Raw genomic sequence first — 25,342 nt, 5'->3', positions numbered from 1 at the left:
TTTACTTAATCCATTTGAGTTGGGACTACATATATACTTTTTGTATTTGCAACACAATTTTGGAACATTTTGTAACAACCTGATTTAATTGCATTCTATACACTTAAATTTGTAAAATGGAAGTTTACTTAATCCATTTGAGTTGGGATGCTTGTTATTGTTTAATGTTTTGTTATGTTGAGATTTAGAAGAGGTTCTGTAATTTTTGAGTTTTGGGAGCTCCAGCTAACGATGAGTATAAGTAGATGTAGCACATTAAAATTGATTGCTTGCTTTGCTGAGCAATTGCTGTGCTAACCATTGCTAATACTAAACTACACTTTGTAGCACTTTAAACCAGCATGTATTTAGCATGCTTACATTCACTTTCACTAGTTAGTACATTAAGAAATAAGAGATTTATTTGAGTTACACTGAGATATCTAATTTATTTGGGTTTATCCAATTTAACTACATTCTTTCTACACAAAGTCTTTGTGTTGAAATTACATAGTAATTTTAAGTTAAGCAAACTAATTTTAAACATGTGGAACCACAGTATACAACTGAATCAAGTTCAGCCAAAGAACTATAAAAAAAATAAATATATTTTTATAATCAATGATGCAGTCTGTTGCGGAGTGTTGTGTCGACTGTAAACTGATGCCCAGTTATATTGCTGACGCACTGCAGAGTTACTCCAGCCACTTTACTATTCCATCCATCTGAAATAAAATGATTTTACTAGCCAAATATCATCTGTTTCAATGTTTTTGCTTTGAATTTTGTTAGATACATATTTGAATAACTTCTGACTGCTACATTAAAGCCAGTTTTTTTTCATCTTTTGTTTCTAACCACATTTACAGGCAGTTTTACCAACAATAACTTTACAATAATAATTATATAGTACGTAATTGTTTAAACCAGTGGATTTCAGGTGGAAAAAGTAGGATACAGGTTATTTTCCCATTTAACCATTGATAAAGTCTACTCAAGCTCACAGCTGATTAGTCTGTGCTAACTGCACTACATTTAGAATGTTCACTTCGACGCAGGTAAACAGCCTCATGCCGTTGCGTAACATCAACGGACATGCTTGGCGCAGACAGGGTCCACACTAATCCATTCTTTTCTGAGAGAGCAGTTATTTTGCTGCATTTACACCTATATTTATACCTTATTTCCTTATTATTACACCTCTTGTTTTATTTCCTCCATTGAAAATTTAGACTTTGGGAAACACACTCTACTTTGGAAAACTATGCCATTAAGAAGCCAAAAGTTTTCAAACGTAAACAGAATAGTGTAAATGTGGCCAGAATAACTGTATTATTTGGCAGAAGAATTGGTTATTCCAATTATTATTACTATTAAATACAACCATTTATTGAACATTGGTGTCTTTAATCATGTTGATTTTGCCACCCTTTTATAAAAGCAATAAGCTACTCGAGTCCGTGCGTTACAGTGATTTTACCACGGATATGGAGGTTTTAGGCACTCCGCTTCATGTCAAGCTTAAGAATGCCCCTTTACCGGTGGTAAAATCACTAACACATGGCCTCTCATGGCTTATTGCTTTATTTTACTTTAGTAACGTGACATTTTCAAGTGAAGCGGGATATTCAAAGAAAAGAAATTCAGGAAGGGATTTTATCCATCTCCAATGGATTGGATGGTGAAAAGTGGACATAGAAGTGGGAAAAAAGAAACAGAGCAAGTAAACAGATTTTAATGAACAAATACAAAAGAGAGTTGTTTTGTATTTGGAATCATTTGTATGAATAAGTCATGCACAATGAGACCACAAAGTAGTATTGAGAAAGTAAATGGTCAATTTTGATTCCATGTTGACTCGATATTAAATCAATATTACAAAACAGCTGTCGAAATAGCTCACCTCCACCTCGCCAGTCTCGTTTTCCTTAAGAACAAAAGTCAAGTTCTCTAGATCAGGACCCGCTAACAGCCTCAAGTAGAGCGGACACTCTGATAATGGCAGCTTTTGGAAAAGATCTGACAAAACAAGCAAACAACACATTAATATTACATGATCTTAAAGTATATTACATCTTCATTTAAACATACAGACATGCTTAGTTGCTCACCCTGGCTATCTCGTCGGGTCTGGCGGTAAAGGGCAAACTTGCGTGGGTTATCCTGTACCATGAACTTCTTTAGCAGGCCCTGGATGACCTCACTGACCGTGGTGGTACTGCTGATATGTATCTGCTTAACAGCATTGCTGGGCAGGTAGAAGGATGTGCGTTTATCTGAACTATCAGAAGAGGAACATGGTCCTGGTAAGTTCCCTTCCACAGAGAGTACAGTCACGGGCCTGCGCAACTTTAAATAAACCTTTATGAAACCAGTGTATGTGCCATCTGTGCCCTGGAGAAAGACAAAGGATCTTCTATCAGAGCTTTTACACACAATTACATTCAAAAGATAAGTCTTCATTCTCAGATTACAACATGATGTTTTGTATGCACAAATGCTTTATTTAAAAACTCACTAATTTCATTCCATTCTCTGTCACTCTGGAGTTGTAGTCCTCTATTTTTGTTTTGATTTCTTCTTCTGTGAGAGATGTTGCCTTTTCCTCCTCTTCCTCTCTTGTGACATTCTACAACCAAAAAATACATAGTGCACGAAAGGTCACAGAGGTGCATCTTTATGTCAACATAGAAGAGGCCTTGTACAGTCCTAAAGTACTGTTTGAAAAGGCCATCAGCACCAATATCACACAAAAGCTAAATTTGTCTTGTGTAGCTAGCTAAAGACATTATGAATGTGTCATGGCATAACTTGACAGCCTTGGGAACAGATAGATTGACGTAGAGGAACTGCTCTGATTGTGCTCTTAGCTAAGTTTTAGGTGAACATTTCTTTGCAAACAAGTAGTTCCTCTGAACTAGATTTTCTATTTATTTACTTCCATTTAGTGTAGAGAGAGCAGAATGCCTCTCAGAAAGGTGGAGGGAAGGGCTGATTGCTGCTGAGATTAGAGAAGACATTTATGTGGTCCAGGGATGGATTACCAACCGGGCCAATGGAGCCAGTGCCCAGGGGCACTTGACTACCAGGAGCCCGGGGGGGCCCTGGGCTTTAAGGTTGCGTGATCCAGTTTGGTACAGAAAACCCATCAACAATGAAACCAAATGTTTATTTATGCTTGAATATATGGGTCCTATAGCCTACACAAGGCCTCTTAAACAACGCTCTTGGTCTATGAGGGCTCCCTGGCTGGCACTCCTGTTACTATTGGGCCCTGTGAATATGAAGATCTCCAAACCTCTTATAGAACCATTGTCCCATCCTGTTTCAAATTATATTTATTTGAACATTTACATTCTTTGAGCTTCTTTCTTTGTGTGAAAGGTATAGGAAAAAGTACTATTTATCAGAATCAGAAAGAGATTTATTGCCAATGATTACACACACAAGGAATTTGTTTTGGTGACAGAAGAAGCTTCTAGTGCACAGAGACAACAACAGTACACAGATAGTAAAATAAAAATAATGATATGTGAATAAGATACAAATATGTATATATATATAAAATAGATAAATTTGTATGTACAGGTGTGCTATATACAAATAGCACACCTGTACATACAATTATTAGTATAACTGTATAAAGAAAGAAAGAAAGAAAGAAAGAAGGGAAAGACAGATGGAGACGCTGTTCCCACCACCCGAACATCACTTTTTTTTTTCTTTTGCCTAAATTGTTATTCTAAAAATGGAAAACAATGGGCACAGAGAGAGCAATAGAGTCTGTTTTAGCATGGTTAAGATTTAAAATTTGAACTGTCAAAACTTACACACTTTAATACAGTTGGTTGAATGACTATAAAAGACCCTCCTTCAAATATAGAAGTACAGCCAATTAAGTAGTGTGTATATTTGAAATTACAGATTTTCTTTTTTTACTGGTCCAATGAGATTTTAGTGGCTAAGGCGCTTGAAATAACTGGTCCAATCAGATTGTAATACCTATTACCGCTAGACTAGTGATGTCGAAACGTTCACGTAACTTTTGTTTGCTAATTAATGCATAACAATGGATCTAAGGAAAACAAGTGGTGCTTTTAAAAGAAAATCCAAAAAGATCGGGAAAGCGAAGGAAGCTATTTCTCTGAAGAAGTTTCCTTCAATTTCTAATTTCTTTGCAAAACCACTGGATTTCAACAACAACGAGGAAATCGCTAGCATTAGCACAGAGCCTTGCACTAGAAGGGAAGGGGCTGCTACCGTTTCCCATTCTGAGGAAGAAAAAGAGGAGGATATCACCACTTTTTGTGAATGTGATGATAATTCCACAAAGATCCAACACCCATCACTACCAGTCTCAGAGCAGGTACCTCAAATCTCCCGCAACCCGGCAGGCACAGACCACCCAACAGCAACAACATAAAACGGGCGCTTCAGACCAAGGTTAATATAGTTGTGATTTTTATTTATTTTTTAATTTAAGTTTGTCAAATGTTCAATGTTTGATTTAGTTCCATTTTAGTTTTTTCCATTTTAATTTCGGTTTCAGTTTATCTCATCTTTTTCAGTGTTTTCTTGCTTAGTTATTTTAATTCGTTAACGAAGATGGTTCAAATATGTTTACCGCTGAAAATGTATTCATTAGTTCATCTCAAAATAAATAAATAATAATTAAAAAAAAAACTCTAAATATTGTTAATTTACTCTCATATCGTTGGGTGCCAAATGTGGTATTATAGATTTAATTATTTAGTTTGATTTTTAAGGACGGGTTCACATAAGAGCAGTATTTTGAGGCCAGGCATGGGGAAAACAGGGTGGTTTTATGGTGACAAATAATTTTTTGATTCATGTGATGCATTAAATATGTGTATATTTGACAGTTAATTCATTAAAGACGTGTGTTTTATACGCCTTAATTTGCCTCATTATTGATTATTCATTGTGTAGCTAATATTAGATTTGTAGAGAGAAAAATACCTTGATTCTGTAAACCCTGTACAATGTGTACAAATGCTTTTTTAGAATGGTTTGAATATTCATGATCATCATAACTTCCACTTTCTATTACTGTGAATGCGCAGCTAAGGGAAAGAACAGGAAAAAATGGTGGGAGGGGAGGAGGCCCTTGGAGATAATTGGCCCCGGGGCCTTTGCAAGTCATAATCCGTCCCTGATGTGGTCAAGATAACAGGTTATCTGCCCATCACAAGAGGCCATTTCATTATACACTCACCGCCACTTTATTAGGTACACCTGTACATCTAATTATTCATGCGATTATCAGCCAATCGTGTGGCAGCAGTGTAATGTATAAAATCATGCAGATATGGGTCAGGAGCTTCATGTTCACATCAACCATCAGAATGGGGAAAATGTGATCTCAGTGATTTCAACCGTGGCATGATTGTTGGTGCCAGACGGGCTGGTTTGAGTGTTTCTGCAACAGCTGATCTCCTGGGATTTTCACTCACAACAATCTCTAGAGTGTAAAGAGAATGGTGCGAAAAACAAAAAACATCCAGCGAGCAGCAAATCTGTGGGTGAAAACGGCTTGTTAATGACAGAGGTCAGAGGAAAATGGCCAGATTGGTCCAAGCTAACAGGAAGGTGACAGTAACCCAAATAAACACGCGTTACAACAGTGCTATGTAGAAAAGCATTTCTAAACGTACAACACATCGAACATTGAGATGGATGGGCTACAGCAACAGAAGACCCCTCCAGATACCACTACTGTTGCAGTGGGCACAGGCTCACCAAAACTGGACAGTAGACGATTGGAAAAACATAGCTTGTTCTGACAAATCTGGATTTCTGCTGAAGTATGCAAATGGTAGGCCCACTGCAGCCTCAGTTTTCTGTTCTTGGCTGACAGAAGTGGAAACTGACATGGCCTTCTCCTGTTGTAGCCCATCCGCCTCAAGGTTTGACATGTTATGCATTCTCAGATGCTATTCTGATCACTACAATTGTACAGAGGGTTATTTAAGTTATCATAGCCTTTCTGTCAGCTCGAACATGTCTGGCCATTCTCCGTTGACCTCTCCCAACAAGGTGTTTCCGTTCACAGAATTGTCACTCACTGGTTGTTTTTTGTTTTTCGCACCATTCTCTATACACTCTAGAGACTGTTGTGCGTGAAAATCCCAGGAGATCAGCAGTTAAAGAAATCCTTACACCAACAATCATGGCACAGTCAAAATCACTGAGATCACATTTTTTCCCCATTCTGATGGTTGATGTGAACAATAACTGAAGCTCCTGACCCGTATCTGAAGGATTTTATACATTACACTGCTGCCACACAATTGGCTGATTAGATAATCGCATGAATATGTAGATGTACAGGTGTACCTAATAAACAAAAACATTATGTTAAATCCATATTGAAAGTTACATGGAAGGATGAGAGATCCTTCACATTCTTTTAAAGTAAATGAAATAACTTCTGCTCACAATAGTAAAACTTGAATTAAAAAGGAAAATTCTGGGTTCAATACAAGTTAAGCTCAATCAGCAGTACTTTTGGCATAAAGTTGATTACAAAAAATAATCACTTGTCCCTGGGTTACAGTGAGGTACTTAAACTTGAAGAATGGGGCCAATCCATTCACGTTTAAATACCCACTTTTTCAAAATTATAGCCACAAGACGTAAACAATATGCGTGTTAACATGATTTAGCGTGATAAAAATCGCTTGCAAGCCATTTCTGTGTAGTTTTATCAGATTGAAACTTCGTTGCCATGACGGTGTAATGCTGTAAACCCTTAAACCCTAAAATGACCGTAAAAATGACTAACAACGTAAAACTTGAGTATTATTTGAGCTGTAAACAGAAGAATTAATGTAAGTGCTTTATAAATTTATATGCTTCATTTCTGCCTTGAAACCCTCTAAAAATTGGCCCCATTCACCATTGTAAATGTAACCTCATTTTTCACTCTTTTTTTTTTTTTTTTTTTTAAGAAAAGGAAGGACGAGTTGAAATAATTTTTTATGTGGTAATCAACATTATGCCACAAATGCCATATTCTTTTAATATTTTATGAACAAAATTGGTCAAGAATGTGTGTTCTGGGTGGTTGCAAGGAAGGTACATGATCAATACCTTCTATAGACGTTATAGAAGCAGTTTGACGGCTTCTATAAAGTCTATTCATTTACAAAAGGTCGATTACTGGAGAATTGTGTTGCTGACTGTGCTAAGCTTTAGTATCTATTTTTTATTGATCAAATTCCAGGGGGCACTGTCACTCAGTGAGCTGTAGATACCCATCAGTGTGTTTGTGTCTACAGAATGACAGCAACAGTTTCAGTGTCTGTCGAGACCTCTTTAAACATACAGTATACGGGTTTATCTATACAGGACGTGGAGTCTTTACACGGAAATGTTTACTGCAGTAATGGTCACTGAGGAGTGCTCTACTGATCTATTATGATTAATCAATAAGCACAACAGGAAGAAACACTTTTCATTAAGAATTTTTGCATATTCAAACCCCCAAGGATGTTCTATTTTTCCCTCTTATTCACGACAATAAAAGAGAAGGAAGAAAGAGAGGTGGTTTCACACAATCAAATGATAATGTTCCTCTGTGATGGGGTGAAAATCATCTGAAATTAAAGGGATGGTTCACCAAAAAAGTAAAATTCTGTCATCATTTACTTACCTACATGTCATTCCAAACCTATATGACTTTCTTCCATGGAAAAGATGATGATAGGCAGAATGTTCAGCCTCACTCACCATTGACTTTTATTGCATCTTTTTTCCATACAATGAAAGTGAATGGTGATTAAGGCTGTCAGTCTTTAACATTTTGCCTAACATTTAATTTAGTGTTCATATGGGTTTGCAACGACATGGGTGAGGGTGAGTAAATGAAATTTCTTTTTTGAGTGAACTAAACCTTTAAGCACCCTACTCACGCTTCTGATGAGCATTGATATGAAAAACCCTTAAAGGGGTCATGAACTAAGAAATCAAATTCCATTGATCTTTTGACATATAAGAGGTCATTGCACTATAAAAACATCCTGTAAGTTTCAGAACTCAAAACTTTCTCATTAGTCTAAAAATAGCTTATATTAAAGCCAATCTGCCAAAATGACAGGATGTGGAATGTGCCACTTTATTACGTAATAGTGTGGCTAAACACTGCCTCCGCAGAAGAAGATCAACGCCTGCTTCTACATCACTGCCTGTTTAGCCCCGCCCACCGATTCACACATGAAGTAGGTAAATAACGAGAGAGGCAAATGCAGGTCTACGCAGAAACCAAACGATAAAGATGGCTCCGAAGACAACAAGATGCTGTGCATTGCCAAGTTGTGGAAAAACACACTGCATTGCCTTCCATCTGATCCCAACATTAGGAAAGTGTGGATGAACTTTATTCCAGGCCACGTCAGTAAGAACTTGGTCCTATGTTCACTTCATTTTACCGTGGATTCGTTTACAAACAAGGCACAATTCGACGCAGGATTTTCAGAAAGACTGAAACTAAAAGACGATGCTGTGCCGACTATATTGGATCCGACAGTAATGTCGCACCACACAAGTGTAACTGTTTTTATTACGTGGTCACTATTGCTTTGTCTGTTATTACAGATCGTTTGATATGTACTGAGTATTTATGTGTTTTTAACCTAAATCACAGCAGCGTCCATCTATGAAGGATGTAGGCTGTCAAACATACATGCAGTTTACATTTTTAAATATGCAAAACTGTTAGCCAATCATACCAGTGGGCGTTTACTTCCGAGTCTACAAAACGCCACGCCACGCAAACGGTGTGTTACGATGAGGGGGGTCAAAACAGGACAGAAAATAGCCTATTACTTCTAAATTATGATGTTTTTTGATGTAAAAATCTTGATAGCATTATAAGTGGACCTCAGAGAACAGTACAAAATAAAAAAAAGGCAGTTCATGACCCCTTTAATATGTTACATATTGTCCTCAATGCAGTATGAGCAGATATAATGGAGGAAGACAGAAGATGTGTGACACTGATTATTCCATCATCTCCAGTGATGAAAGAAACCGTACTCATGGAGGAGGTATTCTAGGGGGTTTGATATGCCGTGCAGTTGCTAGCAAGCCTTAGCAACAAAGATTCAGACTGGGATATTTTTAGCTACTAGCTGCATCCTCTGTAATGCACTCAAAGTGAGTTTCTCTCTTCTTTTTCTGGGACGAAAGAATAAGAATGAAAAAAGTGGGATCATTTATTCATGGAGATCCCTGGAGCGTCAGCATGTTAGCTCAATGTCTCATTGAGCAGAACACACACACGCACACACACACACACACACACACACCTAAAGACACCAACATTAAGGCTGAACAGAGAGGAAAGAGAATCTGAACCCAATTCAGGGTTTAATTTGTGCCAGAACAAGCCTGCAGCTCAGGAATTTGATTTGGCACCTTGTATGCCTCTTTAATTTATGCTATAACCAGTACATATGTTTTGTAGTCAGGGTCATGTCATGACACATTCACATATACAGAAGCAACGCATCTGAAAACTTTACTTACACAATCACACATATACAGTATTTACCCTATTGCAAATCAGTAAACTCAACATCACTCTAACAATGTTATAACACACCTGACCTCAATTTACAAATTAAAGGGATAGTTCACCCAAATATGAAAATTCTGTCATTATTTACTCTAACTCATTTAGTATCAAACCCATTTGACTTCCTTTTTTCCATTGGGCATAGGAGGAGGATGTTAGAAAGAATGTTAGCCTCAGTCACCATTCACTTTGGAATGGAGAAAAGATACAATGTAAGTGAATGGTGACATTAGAGGCTAACATTAGAGTAAATGATGATTTTTGGGTGAGCCATCCCTTTAAGCACAGGCCCACATACTAGAGCTGGATAAGGTTAAAAACATACGGGTAGTAAGTTTAGAAATAATTTCAAATGACAGCAAGGCAAGACATCTTGTTGTGACAGAAGAAATGTTCAGACAGGAAATGTGCAATGGTTGCTGCACTTGTAATGTTGCATCGTGTGGCATGTGGTGGCATGAAAGAACTACCTTGGCAAATGAAGCGGCACAAAATCTTCAATGAGGGGAAAAATGGGTCTAAATGTCACACTAGCATCTACAATGCATGAGATTCTCTTTTGGTTGGCAACAAAAACAAAGAGCTACGAGCTAAGAGCTACTGTGACAAGAGCTTTGAGAATTATCTCATGGCCTGTGCATGCTCCCTGTAATATTTATTAGATTCAGTTCTTTAAATTTCTTTCTACCTGTTTTAAAAAAAAAAATAATAATTTATTGTTTGGTTTAAACCAGTAACAATGTTCAAAGACTATCCGGGTGACTCTCATGGAAACATGTCCAGGTCATATTTCACTCTAAAATCAAAAGAAAAAATAAGAAAATGGTTTGTGTGAAAAAAAAAAAAAACATTCAGGGGACCCACCCCCTTTATTTAGTCAATCAGAAGCCCACTTTGCTTGTAAATTATTTTACATGTTCGGGATTGCTGACATCAGGTTGTCTGACATTGGTGGGAGGGTTTTTAGAGAGAGGGTGTATGGTTGAAAATGTTCTACTTTGTGACATTTTTGATAATTTATAATGTTAATATTTTCATAGGAATATAAATATAAAAAATATATAAATAATATTCATTTTCTTTATGCAAAATATCCAAGGTTCCCACCCTTTATTAAACAATGACTTTTCATGATTTTTTCATGACCTTTCCATGTGTTTGTGATTACTGAATACAGTTTGTTAAAAATAATTTTGATTGAGACTTATTTGCAATGGAAACATGTAGAACCGATTTTTGAACTGTTTTGAATTGGCTAATTCATTGAAAATAACCGATTCAAAACCTGACCAATTTAACATCAACATTTTACTCCACACAAGAGCAATATCTAGCTAATGTAATATTTTAAAGCAGAGAAAATCTAGAATATATATTCACTAAAGAAATTTTCGTGAAGTCTGAGGTTTTATTCATTTTCATGACATTTCCAGGCCTGGACAACAAAATTTCCAGATGTTTTCAAGTTTTTCATGACTTTGAAATCACCTTTTTTTTAACTTTCTTTTGATTTTGGGATGAAATAAAGTATGACCCAGACATATTTTTTAAAGCCTACGTGATATTCATACATCCACCAGGTTTTGAGAGAAAAAGACACAGAAAATAGATTTCTGTGGCACCCTCTTCCTTTTCCCAATAGGTTCAGTCCCTTGGTGCACACAACCAAAATCTCTCAGGAATTCCTGTATTTGTGACAGGAGGACTGTGGGCTGCTAAAAATATCTTTCTCCCTCCCTTCCGCATCTAAGCATTTCCAAAGCATAGAAAGTGGCCTTTTGGAACAATGGAGTCAAACAATGGAGACCAGTTTGAATGTAAGTTCTTCTACTGAAGGTCTCATTGAAATACAGTTAAAGTCAGAAGTTTACATACACCTTAGCCAAACACGTTTAAACTCAGCTTTTCACAATTCCTGACAATTAATCATAGAAAACATACCCCGTTTTAGGTCAGTTAGGATCACTACTTTATTTTAAGAATGTGAAATAGTCTGAATAATAGTAGAGAGAATGATTTATTTCAGCTTTTATTTCTTTCATCACATTCCCAGTGGGTCAGAAATGTACATACACTTTGTTAGTATTTGGTAGCATTGCCTTTAAATTGTTTAACTTGGGTCAAACCTTTTGGGTAGCCTTCCACAAGTTTCTCACAATAAGTTGCTGGAATTTTGGCCCATTCCTCCAGACAGAACTGGTGTAACTGATTCAGGTTTGTAGGCCTCCTTGCTCACACATGCTTTTTCAGTTCTGCCCACAAATGTTCTATCGGACTGAGGTCAGGGCTTTGTGATGGCCACTCCAGTACCTTGGCTCTGTTGTCCTTAAGCCATTTTACCACAACTTTGGAGGTATGCTTGGGGGTCACTGTCCATTTGGGAGAGCCATTTGTGACCGAGCTTTAACTTCATGGCTGATGTCTTGAGATGTTGCTTCAATATATCCACATAATTTTCCTTCCTCACGATGCCATCTATTTTGTGAAGTGCACCAGTCCCTACTGCAGCAAAGCACCTCCACAACATGATGCTGCCACCCCCATGCTTCACAGTTGGGATGGTGTTCTTCATCTTGCAAGCCTCACCCTTTTTCCTCCAAAAATAATGATGGTCATTATGGCCAAAAAGTTTGATTTTTGTTTCACCAGACCAGAGGAAATTTCTCCAAAAAGAAAGATCTTTGTCCCCATGTGCACTTGCAAACTGTAGTCTGGCTTTATTTTGGCACATTGGCTTCTTCCTTGCTGAGCAGCCTTTCAGGTTATGTCGATATAGGACTTGTTTTACTGTGGATTATAGATACTTGTTTAGCTGTTTCCTCCAGCAACTTCACAAGGTCCTTTGCTGTTTTTCTGGGATTGATTTGCACTTTTCGCACCAAACTACGTTCATCTCTAGGAGACAGAATGCGTCTCCTTCCTGAGCAGTATGATGGCTGCGTGGTCCCATGGTGTTTATACTTGTGTATTATTGTTTGTACAGATGAACGTGGTACCTTCAGGCATTTGGAAATTGCTCCCAAGGATGAACCAGACTTGTGGAGGTCCACAATTGTTTTTCTGAGGTCTTGGCTGATTTCTTTTGATTTTCCCATGATGTCAAGCAAAGAGGCACTGAGTTTGAAGGTAGGTCTTAAAATACATCCACAGGTACACCTCCAATTCATTACACCTCTTATCAGAAGCTAATTGTCTAATTGTCTTAAGGCTTGACATGATGGAATTTTCCAAGCTTCTTAAAGGCACACTTAACTTGGTGTATGTAAACTTCTGACCCACTGGAATTGTGATATAGTCAATTAAAAGTAAAACAATCTGTCTGTAAACAATTTTTGGAAAAATTATTTGTGTCATGCACAAAGTAGATGTCCTAAACGACTTGCCAAAACTATAGTTTGCTAATATTAAATCTGTGGAGTGGTTAAAAAAAATGAGTTTTAATGACTTCAACCTAAGTGTATGTAAACTTCTGACTTCAACTGTATACACCGATCAGCCACAACAGTAAAACCACCTCCCTAATATTGCGTAGGTCCCCCTCATGCTGCCAAAACTGCACCAACCCACATCTCAGAATAGCCATCCACAAATATGCCGCTCACTGGATGTTTTTTATTTTATTTTGGCACCATTCTGAGTAAATTCTAGAGACTGTTGTGTGTGAAAATCCCAGGAGATCAGCAGTTACAGAAATACTTAAACCAGCCCATCTGACACCAACAATCATGCCACGCTCCAAATCACTGAGATCGTATTTTTTCCCCATTCTGATGGTTGATGTGAACATTAAATGAAGCACCTGACCCGTATCTGCCTGATTTTATGCACTGCTGCCACACAATTGGTTGATTAGATAAATCACATGGATGATTGTTGGTGCCAGATGGGCTGGTTTGAGTATTTCTGAAACTGCTGATCTTCTGGGATTTTCATGCACAACAGTCTCTAGAATTTACTCAGAATGGTGCCAAAAACAAAAATCATCCAGTGAGGGGCAGTTCTGCGGACAGAAACGCCTTGTTGATGAGAGAGGTCAACAGAGAATGGCCAGACTGGTCTACGATACTGACAAAGTCTACGATAACTCAGATAACCACTCTGTACAATTGTGGTGAAAAGAATAGCATTCTGAGATGCAGGTTGGTGCTGTTTTGGTGGCAAGAGGGGGACCTACACAATATTAGGCAGGTGGTTTTAATGTTGTGACTGATCGGTGTATGCACATACTTATACTACATGACCGGCAACAAGCTTGGCAATCTCGCAACTCACGTATGGTGACATATTTTCCAGTGAAACGTAGAGCAGGACTTGACTTTATCCACAGGGAATTGATTGGGCCATGAAAAATGGACATTCCATCCCAGGATGGAGCCAGGTGATTGGAAGCCAAGTGATTGGAAGGGATTGGTTAAAAAATGAGAGGGATTGCTGATGTCAGCAGAAAAAGTAATTTTAAAGTTATTACATTAGATTATGAAGACAAAGATTTTTTCTTTAATATAATATGGACAGATGAATCATTTAGTAAGTAAATAGAATTCACTGAGACTTTAAGACTGTGCACCCTGCTAGAGGGAAGACTTCTTGCTGTACCAATCTGCGAGTGAAGGCCATAATTCAAGTGCGCATGTGTTTGAACAATGTACATGTGTGTATGAGATGGTATATTGATGAGAGAACAGGTTCATGCTGTAGAAAACAGTGCGTGTATATTTGTGACGGTGAGCACTTGTGAGGTGGGAGTTGTTATTGGAATAAAAAGGGCATCATAAGCATGTGTGTGTAAGATTGTAAGTGGGTGGATAAAGCGTGGGATATTGTATCTCCAGTCGATTCACTCTCATCTCTTTTGCTCACTCTATCTCATGTCATTCAGGGAGCTGGCTCAGTTCTGAGCCACACACACACACAAGTTCAGTGTACCACGGCCCTGAGACAAACCTCACCACAAGAGGTAAAAAAAAAAAAAACCTTGGCATGCAAAACCTGATTAGTTCTTTCCGTGTTATATTTTCCAGCTGGGAAACATCCAACACTCTGAGTCAAAACCTGTAATACGTCCCCATATTCCACATCATGCACTACCACTGTAGTATAATCTAACTTGCCAAGCAAAATGCACCAATACAAATGCATGAAATATAAATTTATAGGATCTACAGAGGGGCCTGAAAGTCTGCGACCACTAGTAAAAAAAACCTTCCATTTAGCATTTTCAAGTTTGATATTTTTTCATTACAAATGACAATATCAGCATAGCAATTTAAGTGAAAAGTTAAATTGAACATTTTAAATGAAATAAAATAAAAAAAAATTTTATTTGGTATGTGCCCCTTTTTGCTTGAGTATGCATTTGAGCTGGAATGGACTCCAAATGTTTGTGCAAAACCTGATGATCCATGTTATCCCAGCATGAGTTGAGAATCTTCCAAAGAGCATTTCGTGTGCTTCAATGCAAGCAAGGAAATCTAAACTTTTTGTACAAAAGAGTTAAAGGTGCACTCAGTAATGTTTTTCCTCATTTAAAAAGTTTTACTTCAAATAAATTAATTGTAAATTTTAGAGCTGTTAGAATTAATGCATGCAATTAATTAAAGTTTAATGCATTAATTTTTCTTAATTGCGATTAACGCATTTACCGTGCATAAACACTGGTTTGAAGGGCGTAACCTTTGCGAAGTGTCCGTCCAGAGTCATTACACTGACGCACACACCACAAACACACACAGCAGTGATTCAGTGTCAGAGACCAAATGATGGGGAAAGGAGCTCCTAAAGCTATTTAAAGTACAAAACAATGGGACTTGTGATAGAAAGCAAGTATTTTTCAGCCTATGTACAGCGCATTTTAATTACCACAGAAGCACGTCAAATCTTAACCATTACCAAAACACAGAATGAGACGTTTTTGTCTGCAAGCTCTTTTCATGTGGAGTTCAAAGTGGATCATGAATGTGGCTTCACGACTGATGTAACAAAGTGGATCGCCAGTCTACCAGCAGATTAATATTGTGGTGTATAAGATATTAAGAGATTTAATGTCCATTACAATGAAAATGCAACCTACAGTATGGGGAGACTAGTTCTTTCAATTAGTAAACTTCCAACTTAGACTTTGGGAAACATTTAATGTTACTTGAATTGGTGCTGTTTTAGTGCATTTCTATCTTTATACTGTGGAAGGCTTTGTTTGGTAAATGTCCTAAGATGGAAATAAATGCATTTTGACAGAAAAATAATATATAGTGTCAAATTTCTGCACTTTCAAAATCTGCGATTAATCACGATTAAAAATTTTAAGCAACATTTGTATGATATCATAACCACTCACGTGAGATCAAGACTCCAGTTGAATCAGTTACCTTTATTCAACAAGAAAAAAGCAGTTTTAGCTATTCTACATGAAGAGCGTCCCCTCATGGGGGCTGCCATGTTCAAATAACATGACCAGCCAACTACAACTTGCTTAATCTCAATAAACACTCTGTTATGTTAATAAAATTAATCATGACTTCCTGTGAATAGTAAACTTTTACATTGGCTTTGGTAACTTTATTTAACCCAAAACTTTCTCTTTGTTTCCTGGTTTCAATTAGATTTTGAATATCAGATATTCAATATGGACTCTAGCTAACTGTGGGGTTTTCATTTCCCTCCAAATTTGAGACAGACCTGATCTGAGAAACCTGTGATTTTTGCAGTGAGTGAACAGAGCTGAAATCAAACCAGACCCGGATATCCTGCGACTGCACAAAAAGCATTGTGTGGCAGACAGCATAACTTTCCAGAAGATTCCTTGTGGTGGATCGACAAGGAATTAGGCTTGGCACAATATTATTTTGCTACTGTAGTTAGGAAACAATATAAGGCTCAGAGAAAAGTAGGAAAAGGCTTGCGTTGAGCAAATATACCGATAAAACCCTGCCTGTATGAGTTCATGAGGGGAGCATCTGAACAATACGGCTTCCTCTTTTGAAAAATGTCTTTCATTGTTAAAAACTCCGGCCTATTCTTTCAAACAGTAACTGCATTTTGATTTAGAGTTAAACAAACAGAGGAAAGAAAGTCATCTAAAGCATAGGTAAAGGGTGTTACCCATGTACACAACAAAGGTGACCTGGGGCACGACCTGAGTAAATATCAACTTACAGAGCTTACATCACATGAGAGAGAAGGGCACGGCTGTAAATGATACCTGAGTGACATCTTCAAGTCATCACTGCATGTCAAGTAGGTGTCCTTAAGCGTGACACATGGCTACTCAGACTGATTAGGGAACACAATGCCAGTAGTGTCAATTTCAGGCAACGTACAAGCCATCTACGCCTGCACCTGTTGAATGGCTGTGATATAACAATCTACATCTGTTTAATGGCACAGATACTGAACGTTCCAGTTTTCAGTGTGAGAAATATATAAAAAAAAAAAAATAGTTCTACAGGAAGTGAGAGTTGCAAGCTGTAGTGAACATTAGTAGACAGCCCTAATGTTCAGAGGAAGTCTTTTGACACATTGTTGTGTGTAATTTTTGTGCACTAGTGTCGATAAATGGGAGTCCCACCCCAAACATACGCCATTGGTTGAGCCAATGTTGCTGTGTCGGGCTGGTCGGGATGCTCAAACAAACAGAGTGATGTCTTGATAGCGCCACAGAGCCACAATGTTACACTTTTTGGGTGAATCGACCCACAAATGCCTTACTTATAGTAAACGGCACACTTCAGCTTTAACAGATCTTGCAGATTGTTATGGCTTTATTAATGTCTCGTTTATGCATAGATGTGATTCCTAGTCCTGCATTTCAAAGCAGCTACAGTTCATATTTTTTGTAAGGCCTCTGGTGCCAACAGGAAGTTAGACGGCATTTATCAGCTTCCTTTTTAAAGATTTAAATACCTTGAAATGATTTTTTTCTCTCGCTACTCTCTCTGCCGCAGTGTAAGAATGATGCTTTGCATTCAGCTCCCTCCCACACGTTTCATATGTGCACTCATTCTATCTCTCTCTCGCTCTCATTACTGGGTCAAGTGTGCAGTAGGAGACCTCCCTCCCACTCTGTAGCCCTGCACAAATGCAAAGCCCATCATCTACATGCCTGGATAAACAGCGTAGATCATCAACAGAGTCTACACCATCAAGATACTCCCCTGTAACCACAAGCTCAAAACTATCCATTCACACACGCACAAACAAATGCCTTTGATAATGTGTATGATCTTAATGAAGGTCTTAATTATCTATGCAGTGTGCTGTTTGTTTTATGCAATATTTCCTATGACATCTCCATAGCAAATGATTTGAAGTTAGCACTTGGAGTTTTAAAATTGCATTCATATAAACAGCTATTATAGTAAGGCAAAATAAGACAGGCATTCTGCTAGACTCATTTTGCTGTAGCATCCTAGGTAGGCAGCCATTAGCAGAAGCACCACCACATCGGCAAAGCGAAAGCAAACTAGATATTACAATTAGTAGTACTCTCTTCAGTATGGTTTATGTATGGCCCATAACTTACATTACACCACTCTTTGAGTGCAAAACCCTGAGCAAACTGGCTGATGTTTGCATGACTTTCCCTATTCAAATGTTATTGTCTCCCTGGCTGCCCTCGAAGAGGAAGGCATTTCATTTGGCTGAAGGTCTAAGGAAACCAGAGACAGTGATCTAGCGTGATCACTGCTAACTTTTCATTCCTCAACTAATATATGGGGGGGGGTGGTTGCCTTGTGTGCGGATGTGGTGTTGACTATAACAAGTTTCTAGAATCAAGGATGTAACAAAATCTACAATAATATACAAGAACTGGTTACTGAAAAACACATTTATTGATCTCTGTTCCCCTCAATGTCTATGGTTGTACAGCAAGAGGTACACCGATTTATCTGGATTTTTTGTTTCGATTAATCAGTGCCGATAGTTGCTTTTTGGAACTATTGGTTATCAGCAATATTTTTCATTTTTTTATTCCTCATAAATAAACCTCATCTGGTGAAATTATAAGCTATGAAAAGCTTAATTTGTTAAATAGTTATATATAGAGCACTGTAACCAAGCAAAGTCTCTGTCATTTTTCAAATAAAAGTCCCCGGTGGATTTCAGGCTTGTTTATAGTTAAAAGTCCCATGTTATGTACCAAATCTTAATTTTCTGGTTATTATTATAATTTTGGTTGCACAATACACTACTTTTAGGATTTGATTCATTTTGGACTCTTGTAGCCTCAATGTATGTGCCCATCAGAGTAAGAACTCTTTGATCATTCTATAAAAATAAAAAAAAAGACGAATCGGCTGATTAATCGGTTTTTGGCCTTTTCCACCACATTAGTTATCAGTGTCCGCAAAATCCACTATCAGTTGACCTATAGTTATGGCCCTGCCTGGAATAATTATTGAATGGATAAGAAACACCATTTATTAAAGCACTACAGGCAGTTTTCTTTATCCATTAGCAATATTGCCCTGTGCTTTTAGTTTAAAAGCCGGTGTACTACGTTTTACGCAGTCGTATAAATAGGAAGTGCATTATTGATCCATAGACCAATATTAATCCCAAAACTCACAAGAAGAACATGCACATTAAACTGAGAATGACAGCTAATTGCCCATTTATCTATTCCTAAGGTTACAGATGGAAGCATCGGTTACTTTCCAAGATCCTAAAAGGAAGTATCACAAGTAAACTTGCTGTGTGGTTTTAACTGCCTGTTCAAACTGCTCTCAATGTGTGTCTAGTCAAAACAAAACAATGTGTCTTATAATTGTCTGTCACACAACAGATAAAATTACAAGTAGCACCCTACTCCTAGCAACATAATATAGAAACAATCAACACTTTGTTCATGCATCACACTGACAACTACACAAAAAAAAACCTGAAACTCAAACATTGCCCAATGAATGCCCTCAAACTGGTACCTCGCATTGTGTCCAGATGAGAACAGGATGAATAATTTACAAGGGAGCTCTTTCCAAACCTGATACCACAGAGAGTGATGTAAGGCTGGTGAGCTCAGGTGTAAAGTTTGAAGTGTTTGAGGACAACTGGATTAGATGCATTAGTCATGAATACCAATCAGACCACTTTTCAGTCATTCAACAGTAGCTAAATCTAAGTCTAAGATTGAGAGGACTAACAGGAAGCCAGTCAAAATACTGAGTCATGTAAAATAACACATTCACAAATTCAGGGAAGAACAAACCTTTTTGGCACAATCAGCAGCCAGTTCCTTTCCCTCACAGCATTATAAAGCTCTGAGGGTGTGAGTGTGCACTATGTACACTGTTGTGTTAGAGAAGAGAGTCTATAATGAACATCAAGATACTGTATATAGCTAATGAGTTACAAGTAAAACCGCATCGTAAAGTAATCCACATCAACGTTTTTAGGTGGATGATATACTGAATCAGTCTCACCAATTGAGGATGAGCAAATTAATGAACCTAAGCTGTATAGAAAATGAAACGTATATGTCTGTCAGGACATTCAGTACTTCAGATTGATTGTGAAATAGGCCTACTTCACTCTTAACCATCTCAAAGTGTGAAAAAGAGGCCTAAAATGCTTTTTCAATAATAAAACCTTTCATAAGAGCATCTTTAAGTTAATCATCTTTAAGTTAGTCATCATTATACATTTAGCAAATAAGTAACCTTGACACAAGTGGAATCTCCCCTCCTACTAACACTTTTCAACAGTCATCCCCCAGGCCGAGTCAACCTTAAAATGTTGCCTTCACCTTATCTGCTCATTTCAAGAATGGCAAACCCAAACACAATATGGACAGTGTTTCAAGTACATTACTTAAAACTAGGGTAAATCTAAGCTTTCAGTCAGACAGGTGTGCCAAAGTCACTGTTGCCATGAGAAGTATATTATTTGACAGCAAGGGAACAATGCAATTAAACACTCTTGTTTCTTTTTGAAGTCATGTGAGTTCTTCAGAGAACTCATTTTTTAAATCAGTGTTTGCAGTCACCCTATACAGGGGAAGTTTCCACTGACAATTTCATAAGCAAAGCTCTTGTTCTACTGTACAGTCCATCTAATCTTACCATAACAAACTCAACAATGAGTGCGTTTAAATGCAGGATCTTACATCGATTATGCTTAATAACCTGACAACGTTTAAGATCATGTAAATGACTTACTGTGTTCTTTTATTGGGGAAAGGTCACAAACTGCTTAAGCAAAAATCGATCGGCACACAGATATTTGTCCATTACCTAGAACACATTTACAGACGTTTTAGCAATGTGCATGCCTTGTGTGCATGTCTGTTTACATTTCGATGTAAAAATTGGAGAAAATACAAAAAATTTTAAATGCACAAAACACTGCCAACTTAAATGTGCTTATTCTAAAAACCGCTTACATATTGAGTGCATTTATATCCACATCAATATGCTGAAAATGACAAAAATCAGCTTGTTTAAACAATCCAACAATGCAAGAACACCACAATCAAATGAGGATTGAAATTATTGGGTTATTTTCTGCTTTTGACATCAAAACATAAACAGTTATACGCCCAACAATTATGAACATTTGAGTAGCTGAGTGGTGTGTGTACATGCAGAGTGAAGTCAGGGTAATGGCCAAAAATCTACATGTGCTGATCGGTTTTTGCTTAAACTGTTTAAGATATTATGCCGATAAAGGGAAATCAGTTAAATGACCTTACACGCTGTCAGCTTATTAAGCATAATCGGTGCAACAACATGCATGTAAACACACTTAATGTCGCTTAAGCATAAATGGTGCAAGATTGTGCACGTAATGTTGAACAAAAGGGTGATCTCAAACACAAGAACACAAGAGACGGCAAATGTTGTCACACTAAATATATTCTTGTTGCAGCTTTTCCCATGTAAACAAATCAGGTGAAAAACCTGTTCTAAATGCATGCATAGCATGCTATGGACAATTCTCACAATTCAGCAGTTCATCAACTGTTAGCACTTGAGAAACTTCAAGAACAATGAACACTGTGTCACTTCCGTGCAAACTTCCATGAGGTGCTTCTCGTTTCTTGATTTGGGTGTGAATGAGCTTGCTCTCGGTGCCTCAAAACCCTCACCATCACATTTGCTTTGGCTTCATACACTACCTTAGGTACTTGCTTGGCCTGTGGCCGGCGGAAAAAAGAGGTCTTGGCTGTGAAGAAGGTGAAGTCATCGCTCTCTTCGTCCAGGCTGCAGTACCCACTGCTCATACTATTGCTGCCAGTCATTTGCGGGGGAGGATCCAGTTTGGGGGACTCGGTGTCCACCCTTTGCGGGGCTTCAGGGGACCAAACGCACCATTCCAGGCTCCAGGGGAGGGAAGGGGAGGATGGGCTGGGAGCGGGGGACCACAACTTCAGGTGAAGGGCCAGAGCTCCACGTGCCACCAGAAACACGGTGCAGAAATTCAAGAGTGCTGTCACTCAGTGGTGCGCACGTTCCGAGGAGCGTGTGCAACTACTGCGGCCGATATCTGATGCTTAGTTCCTGTTTCCACAGGTCGCAAACAGGCAGTGGTTAAAAAAAAATAGGTTCTTTTGCTTGGTTTAGTCAACAGTTCAGTGCTTGAAATCCACAGCAAAAAAAAAAAGAGCACAGTTTGCCCATTAGAAGAGAAAATTAGCCCAGGGTTGAAGCAAGCATGTCACTGCACATGAATTGCTTGTACTGGCGTCTACCAACTCACAAACACAGTCACACAGGATTGCAGTCAAAAGGCTCCTGAGCACCGAAGATCTGGTTAATGTTGTGTGAACGTTGCACAGACATTGTGAATATTCCTTCAGCTGGCTGAGATAGATGCTCCAGTCCACAGTGAGGCTACGGCAGATGCTAGAAAGAAGAGAGAAAATCAAACTGCTTCTTACAGCCTCACAGTGACTGAAAAACTGTTGTACTGCACCTCCCTCCCTTCCTCCTCCTCTCACACAAATGTGCGCACGCTCTCTCTTGCTTGCACTACCATCTGTGGTTGGGTCTGTTATCTGCCTATGAGCTTGCGCAAACACCGTCCTCCCCCCTCCCTCCTCCACTATCGCTCTTCCTGCATGAAACTGCTCTTTGCTCAACTTAAGACACTTCCTACTGAAGGGAGTGTGCATTTGTGTGTGCATATTTTTTTAGAGCCTATTTTACATAACATCTGATTTGCAAAGTGCATCAGGCAGTCCCTGATGTCAGGCAGCATGAATCAAGAGTGTTGTTAATGCAACTGTAACATTAATACATCAGGCTTTCAAAAGAAAAAAAGCCTTCGTATTTCTTTCAATAAAATACACATCAGTGGAATAAAGATTTAAAAGGGGTCATGTCATGCTTTTTTTTTTTTTTCTACTTTATTATTTTCCTTGAGGTTCACTTATAAAGTTAATAAAGGTTTTTGCACAAAAAACAGTCATAATATAGTATAAAATTACCTTTTTTCCACCCTGTCTCTGGCCCTGTGTCTGAAACACTCGGTTTTCTGTGCTATCCCCTTTAAGACTTGATTGTACGCTCCCACTGTGTTATGATTGGCTAACATTTCTGAAGCGCAAACACCCACCTCCAACACTGCTGCAACTGTTTTTTCCAAGAATAAAAGAATGAAAATGTGCAAGCGATTTACAAAATCCCCTGAAAGCACACAGTCCAGGCAATCATTAATAGCTATATGTTCTAATTTATGTGAAGCACGATATCAAACTACTATAGTTGTTCACACTGCACTGTGACATCACAATGTAGCCAATTTAAAAACAAGTCTATAAACCATAGTATAAACCAAAAATGCTCTTTTTGGACTGGAAGGAAGTTTTGAGTTCTGAAACTTACAGTATGTTTTTATAGTACAATGACCTGTTATTTGTCAAAATATTAAGGAAAATTTGATTCCTCATTACATGACTCCTTTAAAAGCCACAGGTAGAATTCAAAGGCCTTAGCTGAACATCATTACTGTTGTACAGTATATTAATAATTCATCATACTTAAAAGTCCCACTGTCTTTCCACTGTAACTTTGCTTTTTTATTCACTCTCACACAAAATCACAGGTACTATGGCTGTTTATGACTGTATAAACACTTATTTTTCACTATTACTCAAAACCTGCTATGTTATTATATCAAAACACATCATTTGAAAAAACATTTTAATGCTTGAATTACAGACTCACCTACATTTACACACTTATTCCAATGTGATTAGCTTGCGTGGTAGCTCACCTGATACAGTGTTGGACTTTGGACTCAGAGACCCAGCCTGGAGCCAGCTAAAGATGCTCGAAACGAAAGTGAAAAAGCGAAAGTGCCATAGAAGTGACATGAAATTATGTGGTTGATTCATTAGATTTGCTTTTAATGTTGAATTTGCTTTAAAAACACTATCAGTTATGTTAGGTGTTGATTTAGGGTAGCATGTCTATTTTGTTTACCTCTCATTTAATTTTTTTTAACACCATTGGTTAGGTTTAGGTTAAAGTTATTGGTTAGGGTGGTACACTTTACTCATTAAAACATTCATATAATATTCACCTTAAAAGCCTTGTTTGATTACAACAATTTCACTTGATTTTGGCACCCGCTGGACATTTCCCTGGGAAACTGTAGCCAAATGTGTAATGAAGCACATAATTTTGGTTTGCAATAATGTTGCCATTGTCAAATACATTTTGACAGCATCTAAATCAATAAGATCATTAATTAAAGCTGAGAGCACACACACACACACACACACACACTAGGCTCCAGACAGATGCAAATCATTACAAGAGCATCAAGACATTAAATGTACACTTTTCTGTGAAGGTTAAAATTACAGCGACATCTGATCCTTATCCAGGCTTTTGGTCTTAACCTTTGACCCTGACCTTGGGGGGGGGGGTTGGTGGGTAAGACACAAAGCCCAGCTGGAGCACCAGTATACACTGTATACACAATATAAATACGAGCACAAGATAATCATGAAAGAAAATCACTGTATTTTCATTGTCATTATAGGAGCTAACAACTTTATATTTATTAAGAAACAAAACAAACAAAAAGACACCAACAGTCCATTAACTAGAAAAACCTTCCTATAAAAGTTGTCTTACAGTAAACCATTTCCATGTATGCTTTTAGCGGCTCTACAAACAGACCATAATGCATGCAATTCCAAAGAATGCTACTATGGTAAAACACACTGGCAATATGATGGCTTGAAATTAAGATCATTTATCACCTCTTTTTCATTTCCCGCTTTCCTCAGCCCTGTTTCTCCGGCAGGGAGGTGATTCCTCACAAAGGGAGATGAAAGTTTGCCACTATAAATTATCAGAGTTTCCCTCATCAGCTTTATTGGATTCTCACTGAACAATGTACTGGGCCACATTTCTGTCATCATCTTTCAGACTTCTCTGTTGTTGGACACTATATAAAGCCCTTATCCATAAACTGTGATGGGTGATGTGGTGCTTGAGCAGCAATAGACATAAAAACATCATCACCAACAACATATGACAAATTACCTAAAGCTGTGGCCTTGGATCGCATTATCATAATCAATGAGCTGGATCGGGGGGAAGACACTTCTAGGGCTGGTCGATATCCAAACCCTCTGGGGAAGTGGTGGTTCATTTTCTGACTTCTGTCAATAGACCCCAATTAATTGCCACCAGGGCTCAATCTTTTCCTTCCAAAGAGTTTGTAAGGGGGTTTATGCAATTGCCCAGAAAAACATAATCAATATCATGGCTGGACGGAGTGAGCAAAATCAAAGTAAAATCACCCAAATAAAGC

General features: G+C 38.0%; 1 protein-coding gene across 3 annotated transcripts in view; it reads right to left on the bottom strand.

The window, feature by feature from the left end:
• The window catches only part of LOC127426145 (ras association domain-containing protein 5-like), a 75,366-nt gene that overhangs the window by 3,265 nt on the left and 46,759 nt on the right, over positions 1-25,342 (bottom strand). For 2 of the 3 annotated variants that reach the window (XM_051672715.1, XM_051672716.1), the window contains exons 3-5: positions 2,498-2,608; positions 2,091-2,373; positions 1,883-1,998 (exon numbers count right to left, since the gene is read on the bottom strand). In XM_051672715.1, coding sequence (XP_051528675.1) covers positions 1,883-1,998; positions 2,091-2,373; positions 2,498-2,608 — 510 coding nt within the window. Of the gene's footprint in view, positions 1-1,882; positions 1,999-2,090; positions 2,374-2,497; positions 2,609-21,689; positions 22,543-25,342 lie in introns of those variants that run through there. The other variant, XM_051672717.1, reaches the window with a different exon arrangement.

The sequence above is a fragment of the Myxocyprinus asiaticus genome, chromosome 35 (assembly GCF_019703515.2).
Source record: "Myxocyprinus asiaticus isolate MX2 ecotype Aquarium Trade chromosome 35, UBuf_Myxa_2, whole genome shotgun sequence".
Taxonomy (NCBI): Eukaryota; Metazoa; Chordata; class Actinopteri; order Cypriniformes; family Catostomidae; genus Myxocyprinus; species Myxocyprinus asiaticus.
This window is presented reverse-complemented; position numbering and strand designations above follow the sequence as displayed.